The sequence below is a fragment of the Haliotis asinina genome, chromosome 1 (assembly GCF_037392515.1).
Source record: "Haliotis asinina isolate JCU_RB_2024 chromosome 1, JCU_Hal_asi_v2, whole genome shotgun sequence".
NCBI lineage: Eukaryota > Metazoa > Mollusca > Gastropoda > Lepetellida > Haliotidae > Haliotis > Haliotis asinina.
In genome coordinates, this window is record NC_090280.1 from 98,355,568 (window position 1) to 98,367,802 (window position 12,235).

Sequence of the window (12,235 nt, forward strand, 5' to 3'; positions counted from 1 at the left end):
AATGAACAGCAAATCAAACCTAACAATCAACTAATGCAATATCCTGCAGTATAACAGACCCATTGTTCCGTACATCTCAAATAAATAACAAGAATACCACTAAAAGCTCATTTACCATGCATATCAATTTACAACCTAATAAACACAAACAGCATTTCATGGCAAAATGAAAACCACAATGTGCATGTACTGTGAAGCCGGTGTGGTGAATCATCAGTAAGCCATGACAGACTGGTAGCTCACATTATGAATAGCAGTATATTGACAGCCAATCCAGACTGTGACATTCACTGCGACCCAGTACAAGCAGCAGCTGGTTGTCCCGGTAAATGGTCCAGGGCCATGCATCAACGAAACGTGTCTGTATCCAGTGGTCATGTTGTGTGCTGTTCGTGACACAGTGGTCACAAATTAATCATGAGGCATTGGTATAACGCCACTGGCATAATGAATAACTCCCTCAGCTGATTATTAATTCCAGCAGGGTTTTTTAATTGAAAAACAACAGCTGTGCCTTTCCCTATTATCATAGCATACAAATAAACTGTATCTCAATATTGCAGCATGGGCAGCCAGTATGTGTTTAGTCTAGCCAGGCTGTCATGTAGTGAAGCTCATGCTAAGCAACAATGTGATGTGGTTGGTGAAGGGGTGGGTCAAGGTGTGGGTGAGTTGGCAATAGAGTGGTTGGGTAAGTGGGTGTGGGAGCGGGAGAAAGAGGAGCAGGGTGAGTGAGCGAAGGGTGAGCAAAGTGGAGGGTGAGTAGAGTGGACATGAGCAGAGTTGAGAGGGTGGGTTGGAGCATCATGCAAGTGGAGTAGAACAGGATGGGTGTCCATTTAAGCATGTGACTGTTTGGATGAACTGTTGTAATTGACGGTTGAGTTACTAGAAGGATGAACTGATTGAATGGCATTCTAGAGGAACAATTTTTCAGTTTGAAAATGGTTAAAGCATATGTCAATAAATGTCAATGTTTGAAGAATAAAAGGAGTTGATCATCCATAAACACAAGAAGGATGGGTATTAAGTTGGGTTTTTTTATAGGAGGGTGTGGTCTGATGTCATATGATAATAAGTGAGCTTAGTTTAACAGCCTGTGGTCTGCCAATTGATAATGCACTTTGGAATATCCCAACATCTTAACAGACAGTATCAAGTGTGAACCAGATAATCCAATGACTGATGTTATGAGCAATAACATAGTGCACAGAACACATGACATTTGTGAATTGCTATGCTTTATAAATGCATGTATCACTATTATTGATCTATTAAGTCAAGTTATGCTAATATATTGTCAACAAGCACATTTAAGTTGGAGAAAATTACCCTCCCATAACGTATGTGTGAATCGCATATTAGACAAACAGAAGGGGATTGGTCAAACTCGGAATAGCCAGTGAAAGGTGAGTGGGTGATTTAGAAGGGCTTCTCACATCATGGTTCAATGTATCAGTGATGATGATGGTGATATTTATTTTTTTTGTTGGAACCTAGTTTTACTTGGAAGCCATATCAACACAACAAGCGAAACACATACGTCAAATGCCACAGTTTCCACTGGCTTCACCCACTGACTTGACAAGCTGAAAGTGCGAGCGAGTGAATTTAGTTTTACAGAGCACTCAGCAGTATTCTAACTATATGGCAGCCGTCTTTTAATAAACAAGTCTGGACTATATAATCCAGTGATCAAAAGCATGGACATCAATCCACACAATTTGGATACAATGACAAGTAATAACCATGTCGTGAGTATGACCAAGCGGTCATGTTAGACACCTCTTACAACAAGCATGGGTTACTGTAGACTGATTCTAACCCGAATCTTCACTGGTACATGCTGGAAGAGGTCAAAGATACATTATATTACTCATAATAACAATGACTAGAGACACAGGAACATGCACAATGAAAATACTCAATCATGTTTACCATGATTTATAAATACTATGTGAGCAATGGATTAAAACTGGATCAAATCTAGATCTAGCTTGGTTGACACAGACAACAGGAATAGCATGAGAAAGGGTATTAACAAAAGTGAGGTTGGTTAAATAAAGTGTTTTCACAAAGGCATAGACAGCCAACACTTATGAGAGAAGCACAACTCATTCAAAATGACTGTAACTGTATGAGCCTTGTGAACGATCACTAATTCATTTCATGTACTCTTGTGGAATTGAATGAACACTACAAAATTTGGAATTGAGGAAAGAAGAAAAAATAAATTTGACATGACCCAAGATCGTAAGTAAATTATCACAAGATAAGGCACCTCCATAAGAGAATCTGTCTCACACTCCCTCAACTGCACTATTTTCCCGTCTGCCCAGCCTCTTCAGCAGATCTGAATAAATTAAGCAAGTCTCGATTTCCTAAGGTTCTAAAAATTCCCATCCCATTGGCTCATTGACAATTTAAGACAATTCAGAATTATTTTCTCAGAGACTAAGTGATATTCTGAGGGCAATCTTAAACAACCATTCACTTGCATAAGTCAAGTCAGTGTCTTTATGCCTAACAACCGAGTCTACATATCCACATGAAGACCTCCTGAAACTCATGTCAAGCGACAGGTGTGGGCTTCTTGCCACTGACATTTCTGACATAGAACGAGAATCTGCAGGTTTTCACAGTACATCAATCTGGCACAAACATTGCAATATGGAGAGAGTGGAGTAGCCTCACGTTACTCCGAAGGCCCGGTTCAATTCCCCCATGGGCTGGCTGTGTGGAGAAGATTTCTGGTGTCACCCACCATGATATTGCTGGAATTTATTCACGCCTGTTATGTTAGACAGGAAACCCAGAGACAAGGTTCAAGAATTCTTTCCTAGTGGTGATATGACATCACAGATCAATATATAGTATCAGCAGCAGCTGACAGAACAGTTAAGAACGAACGAAAATTAGAACATCAGTTTTTCTGTTCTTCTGAGTTCCAACTGCTGACACTGTTTCAGAAACATTAGCTGGCAGTGCTACAGATCACTGAAAGTGAAACCTAAAACACAACCTGCCACTCTCTCAGACATGCTTCCTTGTGCAGATTTCCCATTCATGTCACACTGCTTTCACACACACATGGCACCATGTTTGTCTCATTAAAAGGGGGATAAGTCTTGGTACATATCGAGTCATCCCGATTTCCTGCTTCAAATGTTGCACTGTTTTAACTTTTTTTACTTAATCGTATTCACAAGTAAACCAAATTAAATTTTTTCTTAATCGTAAATCTTGGAAGGGAAAGTAAAAGTGGAATGTATGAGAAAAGCAAGATTTGCAAACTTCAACTTCTTAATTGTGAATAACATGCCTCCCTACCATTCTTACGCAAGTAATTTAGTAAACCATATGAAAGATCAGGACTTTGGTGACTATTGAGGATATATGCACTACTGTGTTGTATTGAATTGCACTAGTATCCTCCTTTATTGAACAGAGTCAGAACAGCCATGATATTGTAGCAGGACTCGTTATCCTCTTGGTCATCTGGACAAGGTGTCCAACTCAGATCAGAAAGAGTGTGGTTCAAATGCCAGCACCCGATTCAGAACTTTATGGCCGCTACTTTGGTGCCCAACCTGAGGCTGAGACGGTCCATTTAAAGAAGAGCAAACATATATGCCTCAGTACCCTTCTATGCGGCCTGGAACATGCTCTGTTGATGGGGGGAGTATGGAGTCACGACACAGATGACATAGCATTTTTTTGTCTTGATGGGGTCATGAACAAGTCCTCCAACTGCAGATGAGATGGTGGGTGGGTTGATTACCGCCTAAGGAATTTTTATGGACACTCCAATCAGTTAATTCTAAATTTCAGGCTTGATATTTATAGTTCTTTATGTTACAGCAAGTAAGAAAGTATTGCCAACAAGGCTAGTTTTGAACATTTTCTTCAATGCCACTGTTCAAGCCAGTGAAACTCTAAGTCTAATATGAAGTCATAATCCTTTCCAATATATTTCTTTCTAATTCACCCCAAACTAAATATGACTATATATACTAGCAACTGTTATTCATGTCATTGACTGGTGTAAAAATAGTGTCAGTGTGTTTAAGTTCATGTCGGTATAGCCTAATCATAGGAGAAGTGATTACAATACATCCATAAATTGAGAATTATCTATTATCATATTCAACATGCAACAGTAAAAGAAAAGTGGTCACATTGTGCTTGTTATGTGTGTGATTCCCCTTTGACTTACATGCCACCATGGTAGAGCGTCCACTCTGAGTGATAAAGGACGCAGGCTTGATACCTTGTTGCATTGTACAAAAGATGTTAAAATATCGTACTTGTTGGTACCTGCTTGGCACATTAATGGGTACAAGAAAGACTGGTCGGATCAGAGTCAGTATAATGTGTCTGAGTAGGGAATTCATGCTTAACTGTGGCATGGTATCTCAGTGAGCTAGCACTATAAAGCCAGATTAGGTCTGGGCTGGTACAAGCGGCCATACATACAAACACATAGACATCATCATATGAGGGAAATACATGTATTCTCAAGTATGACACGAAATCCCATTTCACCTCATCCCTCTGACACAGTCAAGGAAGTTCACAAGGAAAGGTCGTCTACTAACTAGATTCAAACATGAGTGAGTCACATCAATTATCATCCATCTAGAGATGGACCTACACGTTCAAGGCCACTGCAGCATAATTTGCAAATTAACTGTAACACCATTATTTCCAAATGTAATCTTTAGCTTACGCAACATATTATGAATTCCTTTAGTGTGTCAGCAATGTTAAACGTACCAACTGTACTGTCATAGGCCATTACTCATGCTGAAGGTCATGTGATTGTGACTGACAGGTTGTCTGGTGCTGATGGAGTAGATGAGGCAGATGACGATGAACATGATGAACAACAGAGTTAATAATAACAACAGCAGCAGCATCCCTAAACCTCCAAATAGTGTAAAGCTGGATATTGTAATGATACATAATACCCCAGAATGTGATCAAATGAGACAATATTCTCAAAAAACAAAAATTCTCTTATTTAGGAGGTTCAGTCCCATCTGCTGAGCATTGAATGTCTAAGGTTTTTACATAAATCAATTATTGGGATGGCAATCTGGTGCCTCATTCAGAGTAGGTTTAGTTTTATGCCACTCTCAACTCTATTCCAGCCATATTATGGCGGCCTGTAATTACTTGAGTTTGAACCAGACAATCCAGTGATCAACAGCATGAGCATCGGTCTATCATATCATGACAAATACACGTATCAACCAAGTCAGAGAGCCTAACCACCCGATCCCATTAGTCATCTCTTATGACAAGCATCGGTTACTGAAGATCAATTCTAAGCTGGATCTCACAGGTTCCTCATTCTGAGAATCAGGGATCTAATCCTGAAACCCCGAAGTTCTTCAGCCTATAAATTACGAAGTTCTAAGCATCACATATATATTAAACATGCTAAATAAACCAGATACTGTAGTTCTGATAATACAATGAGAAAGCACCATGATAACACAGTGTTTGACATTATTCATAAAGGTCAAGGAACACAGGAATAAGGAATAGAAATGCAACTTTTTCAAGTGGTGCCATGGCGCACCAGACAGCTAATTTAGCTATGCCTCTGTGAGAACAGGTGTGCCCATACCTCATGATGATTCAGTTAAGCTTAAAACAATACAAGTACACATAATGTAAACCCGCAAATGTGAGAGCTGGATTTTCTAATCGGTATCAAGACTGCCAGAACAGTTCAGCTTCATTATTGTTATTTTCCGAATATTATTATTATTATTAATATTTGTACTGATTTTGGTGACCTAACCGCTGGATGGATTTTGATAAAACTTTCGGGGATGATAGCCTGTATGCTGAAAGGAATACATTGAACAAAAAATCCCGACTTCCGGCTTCCAGTAAGGGCAGACAACCCAAAATGTGAAAATCTTTCACCCTGAATGTCTCGAACACTATCAGAGATAAATGGACCAAATTTTCACTCAATGTAGACAACCCTATTCCCCATCAATTAAACATGCAAAGAAAGTAATCAAGCTGGTGAAATTTTCCGCTATTTGGAAAAAACTGCAATTTTTGCCAACTTTCTCGTTTTGACGGTGCCTGTCTTTGAAAATCTTCTTTTCCTGAACGGTATATAGCAAAATCGAGTTTGATACACCGTTAGAAAGCCCATACCCTGGAAAGTTTAATTTGTTCAAGGCATCTTGATATCTTAAAATGGTTTCAGAGGGTTCATAAAGATGTCATAACTCTGCGAAAACACAATGGATTTCATCGTTCAAGGTACCAAACCGTAGATAATTAAATGGGGAACATCTTTGCTTCACATTATGGTTATGTAAAAATCAATACTTGCGTCACAATTTTCGTATTTCCAGCTAGAATCAACTCAGGTTTTAACAAAATGTTTTAACTTATAACTCTGAGCCAACCCAACTAGAGTCATAAGTTAACAGATCTACTATTAAAGTCATGGGGTCTTGCTTTGATTTTGTTTGTCTGTTTGTTTGGCAATATTTAAATAATGGAGTCTGGACTAGACAATCCAGCTATCAACAGTATGACAGTCTATCTACACAACTGGGACATCAGGACATGTGTTAACCAATCTGTACACTAAGTCCCACCTCTTGCAACAAGCATGGGTTGCTAAAGATCAATCCTAACTTGGATCTTCATGGGTTGGGGTGCATACATCTTCGATATCTCCAGGGTATACGTTCCGATAAGTCTCCACTATACCCTGGACGCATCTATGGCTCTGCCCGATAAATCTATTACCTCCCTTTGTTGGCTCCGCCTTCTCACAGTAGCCAGTCAGCTAGGCCGCCGTTATAACCGAGCTTGCCAGTGTCAGCAAAGGTAGCGGTCGCAACTGCGAAGGTTTGCTCGCAGTGCGACTCAGATTTTAGGGTAATAATACAAGCAAATTGACAGGTCCGAAACTTTAAAACAACACATGCACGAACCCCTTCTACCTCTTCCAAATAACCTCTGCATTGTTTCCGTTGCCAAGTATAATCGGTTAGATAATTCAAAAAACGAAAGTGAGTTGTCATTGGTTCGCTCAACTTCCCAGCGTAGACACCTGATTGGATCAAAAGACAGTCAAGGGAGGTAATAAATTTATCTGGCAGAGCCGTAGATGTGTCCAGGGTATAGTGGAGACTTATCGGAACCTATACCCTGGAGATATCGAGGATGGGGTGCATACCATAACCTCAATATTATAAGTTGAATATTTATCAACTCTTCGACTATTTATTGATACAAAGATCCACTCATCACTGAACCCTCCACAAACATGATAAAGTTTAGCAGGTATTAGGAAATGGGCCATTTTGCACATTAGAACAAATAATTGCCCATTGACAGTTCGAAGGTTACTATTAATACAGCAGCAGTGGTCAAATCCAAAAATGCCAAATAATACTATAAATGGCCCACTGTCAAAGTTCTCTATCTCTAATCCCTCGTTTAGCATTTATCTGTCTCTCAGTCCTTAAAAGTTACTTCCCCCTCCACCTTGCTCTTTTAATGATGCAAACGACCTAAATGAAGGAAGTCTAGATTTACCATAGCCTTTTCTTTCACCTACCCCCATTTCAACATGGAATTGTTTGCTTGGAAATATTTTTTTAGACACTATGCATTAGCCTCTTGAAATGTGAAGAGACTGTGATTGCCCATTAATCACCTCTCTCTGACTTGATTACATTATACACCAGCAGTCTGACCATCAATCAGGACAATCAGCAAATGATCAGTAGATTCAATAGTCCAAGTTATTAACTACACATCCAGTCCAATGGTCAATTAACACTGATCAAACAGCAGTACTTCGCACTGCACACATGCTTAATCCTGCTTGTCCCAGAGAAATGCTACTAGACTTCAGTTATTCAAAACCAGAATACATATTTATGTTTTAAAAAGGTAAAGCAGTCATTGGAAAGCTTGCAATGTATATTCAAAAAAAAACTTTGAGTGAATATAACAGATCCACTCACCAGGGACATAATGTAGAGGTTTGAGAATTCTTTATTAAGTGGACATTGCACATTATCAGTATGAAGATTATTATGACCAAAGAAAGTTTTTCAAACCATTGGCATGAAACCATGACTGCAAAATCACAAGATGATAGAACAAGTATGTGACAAGCAACAAATCTTAAGTGTATAAAATGTACATGAATACCCCTTAAACACTGTGTATAACCTCACTCATCATGTTTATATTACTTCCTCTTCTGCATCATGTGTGATATATGTCACATATTCGCCTTTCATGAGTAAAAATGTGCTCTGTCAACATTATAGAGTCATCAACATCCGTTCATCAACATGCTACTGATTCACTTCCAGTTTTCGTTCTACCCATACCCTATGACATGCTTCATAACCATATATCACACTGTCATATGTTATTTTTTACAAGTTTTCACTTTATGATTCCCACAAATGTCATGTATGATAGGAAACACGATCTGCATAACTATGTTATTTACTACATCTACAAGTCAACATCATTATGAAAAGGTGTCAACACGGATACGGACCTCTGAGCACATCGCCAAACTACTATCCCGACTCACATAACTGATCAGGTGTAAAATAATGCATAGTATCTTACAGGACTTGAAGATATGTACCGGCATAGTGTACATACTACCCATGCAGTGTATCTGGTTCACCTTAACCAACACTTCGGTATCAACAACTGGTGATATGAAACGTCTGGAACCAGATTTTTTTTTCAAAATTAAGGATTTCATGACTATTTCGATTGTTATGTCTTGAAAACTGTACGTTTCGAATGCAAACATTTAATACCACATATGTATTACTTTGCTAAGCTATCAAAATAGAAATAACGCAATGAAATAAATTAATTACCACACCTGTAATATGACAAAAGTCCATTCTGCAAAACGAACCATCTCTTCTGGTAACCTTTCAGGTAATTTGTCCATTTGTAGAGCCAGCCTCGATACTGAGACTGATGTGGCTTCGAGTCCGACATCCTGTCAGAACTCTTCTTTGTATTTGGTGAGCTGTTGACAATTTTGACAATTGAAGTCAATGACAAATAATATCAGTCCATGTCACGCAAGATACCGTGGCCCAAAATGGCCGGATTTGGAATTGAGAGTATTGGATGCACAACTTATTATATTGGTGTAGAGAATGAGATGGCGTTCTGTTGACGTTTCCCTTGTAAAGTATGCTATAAATATGTAGCATAGCAATATAGCAACTTGGTTGTTGGACAGACAGTCTTACCACTTTTCTGACACAACACAGTTTCCTAGATCATGTTTTTACTGGAGATGAGAGCAAACTATTTTCGTATGAAACCTTTAAGTATAATAGTGCTCTTCAGCACACTGCCATTAAAACATTCTGTATAAGTCTCGTGCCAACATTTTACTTTATTTTTGTTTACAATTAAGAGTATGTTCAAAGCATAATTACCTCAAATTTCGTTTATTTTCCGATTGTGTGTGAATGCATCCATCGAATGCGAATTTCAGTTCCCTTCAATCGGTGACCTCTGCTTCAATGTCTTTTTTTTTTCACTATATGAAATCTGAATGTCGCATATGTGTATTGTTGGACCATAAACATCCCAGTCAAAGAAGCCACAAAAAGTCAAAATGGCCATAGAAAAAGTCAAAATTGCCATTTTTATATTCATTTTTTATACTCATAACATTATTCCATGTGGCATTATTTAATACGATGGTGTAAAAATGAAAAACAAAATGACAAAAAAAGTTTATGGGACAAAATTTGATGTTTATTACACATCAACAAATCATATTTTCAACAGATAACAAGGCATACATATGTAGGATCTTTCTTCATGTGCATTCACTTTTGTGCTATACTGAGTCAAAAAAGAAACTTCACAAAATGTATTTTTTTAAATAATGAATAATTTTTCTCTGACGATACATCTCTGTATTTCAAATGGGATCCGTATCTTTGGACTCTAGAAAAACGTTAGCAAAACCCACTCAAACCCATCCATTAGTCGTGGAAATGACGTTCGTACCAAATTAGGTTTTGCACGTGCAGGCGATCACGTGATCTTCGCATCCAAGTGTTCTTCATTTGCACGTGTTTGCATTGGCCTCAAGAATTGCAAAAAAAACCAACAGTTTTAAACCACAGTTCTAACGGTACTTCAAATGCCACGATTGTCAAACGTGAAACGTGACCGTGCCGTAGGCATGCTGCAAGCGGGAAGATCAGTTTTTGACATCGCAAGAACAATGGGATGCAGCCGTCGTACTGTGTATGACTTGCGAGGTCGTCTACAACAAACTGGCACCACTTCTGATCGCCCAAGGTCGGGTCGTCCACGTGTGACGTCATGAGCTGAAGACAGTCACATCGTCCTACGTCACCTACATGACAGACTTCTGCCGGCTACACAAACCAGGGCTGAGATGCTTAGAGGTCGATTGTGCTCACAGACCATTCGAAGTCGGTTGCGGGCTGCCAATCTCCAATCACGACGTCCATATCGTGGGCCAATACTGATGCTGTTTCATCAACGTCAACGTCTGCTGTGGGTCCAACGTCACCTCCGATGGACCCAGAAAGACTGGAATCGAGTCGTCTTTAGCGATGAATCCAGGTTTACCCTCAGATTCGCGGACAGCAGGCATAGAATCTGGAGACGGCGTCGTGAACGGTATGCCTAATGTTGTGTACCGGAAGTCGGGGGCGAAAGTTGCATGGAGAGGGGGGCAGCTTTCTGTCGGAACAACCGTTCCCGACTTCTGGTCATTCGTGGAAACCTCACAGCTCCTGCGTACCGGTGCTCACCCCTGAACTCATTCCTTTCGTGGTGGCTCATGTCCCAGGTCTACAGTTCCAGCATGATAATGATCGCATACCGCGATGTTGGCACGAAGTTTTCTTCAAAACGCTGTAATCAACGTCATGGACTGACCATCGAGGTCCCCTGACCTTAATCCAATAGGGCACGTTTGGGGTGCACTTGGGAAAAGGTTTCGTGGTCTTAGGAATTTTGTACTGCCTTGCAACAGCATTGGCGCAGATGAGTGACGGTGTTTGGCAGTGGTGAATGCGCGGGGCGGTCATTCACAATATTGAACTGAGAAATTTCGAATTCTTATTCTTGTGACTTGACATTCTGTATACCAAACGTTTTGGAACGCCGATGTAGCCTAATGGAACTGTTTGTGACACTGTCATTGTATCGAGTACACCACACAGCAATGAAATGATAATAAATTTAACCATCTTACCATATCTTGTTCTTTCGTAGCGCCCTGAAGAAAGAATGTGAAGTATCTTTTTTGACTCAGAATATTTACTCAGAATATGACATCCATGTATATCGGTTCATTCCACTGGTCCAGTCAGTTGGACACACAAGCGGCGATTGTAGTTTTGCCATGGCTGTTTCCTTCGCCTGAAAAAATATAAGAACAACTGTAATAAACACAGAGATTAACAATTAATTGATCAATTACGGCTTAATTACACGTCTGGATTCACATCTTAAAAGGTTACACAATGTATGTAATCACAGGCTGAGTGGTAATAAACGAGCCAATGAAAGGATAAGTGGTCATTTTATAAGTCCTCTGCATCTTATCTTCATCTTCACTTGTGCGTCTTGAAGTTTACCATGTTCTGTGCAATGGGATCATGGTGAAGAGAGTGGATGAGCTTAGTTTTACGCCGCACTCAGCAATATTACAGCTATGTGATATATCGGTCCTTAAATAATTGAGTCTGGACCAGACAATCCAGTAATCAACAACATGAGCATCCATATGCACGATTGGAAATCGATGACATGTGTCAACCAAGTCAGCGAGCCTGACCACCCGATCGTTTTATTCGCACCTTAGGACAAGCTTAGTCGCCTTTTGTGGCAAGCATGGGTTGTATGGTGAAGAGCCCTTAGTAAAGGTGTCCAGTCTGTCTTATGATCATTTACTCCAATTCAGCTTTAAACCGACCCTTCGCTCTGAGGGTAACCAAAGTGTTTCCTGTAGCATCGGTGAATTAAAAACCATCATAATTAAAAGCAGAACTGCCATGTTCTTTCACTTATAAAAAATTAGAAGAAACAAGTCAAGTAGACAGACAGTATAGGTGCAGCAGAGGTATATTCACTGACGCAAATGAACTTGTTATAACATAAGTTGTTGAGTGAATAGTACATAATACGAATCGTT

The 12,235-nt window shown here is 39.6% G+C and overlaps 1 protein-coding gene across 2 annotated transcripts in view; it reads right to left on the bottom strand.

Moving 5' to 3' along the window:
• The window catches only part of LOC137256322 (oxysterol-binding protein 1-like), a 48,297-nt gene extending 39,134 nt beyond the window's left edge, over positions 1-9,163 (bottom strand). For both annotated transcript variants that reach the window (XM_067794086.1, XM_067794096.1), the window contains exon 1: positions 8,912-9,163. In XM_067794086.1, the coding sequence (XP_067650187.1) occupies positions 8,912-9,033 (122 nt within the window). In that variant the 5' untranslated portion in view covers positions 9,034-9,163. The remainder of the gene's footprint in view (positions 1-8,911) is intronic.
• Between the last annotated feature and the right edge of the window lie 3,072 nt (positions 9,164-12,235).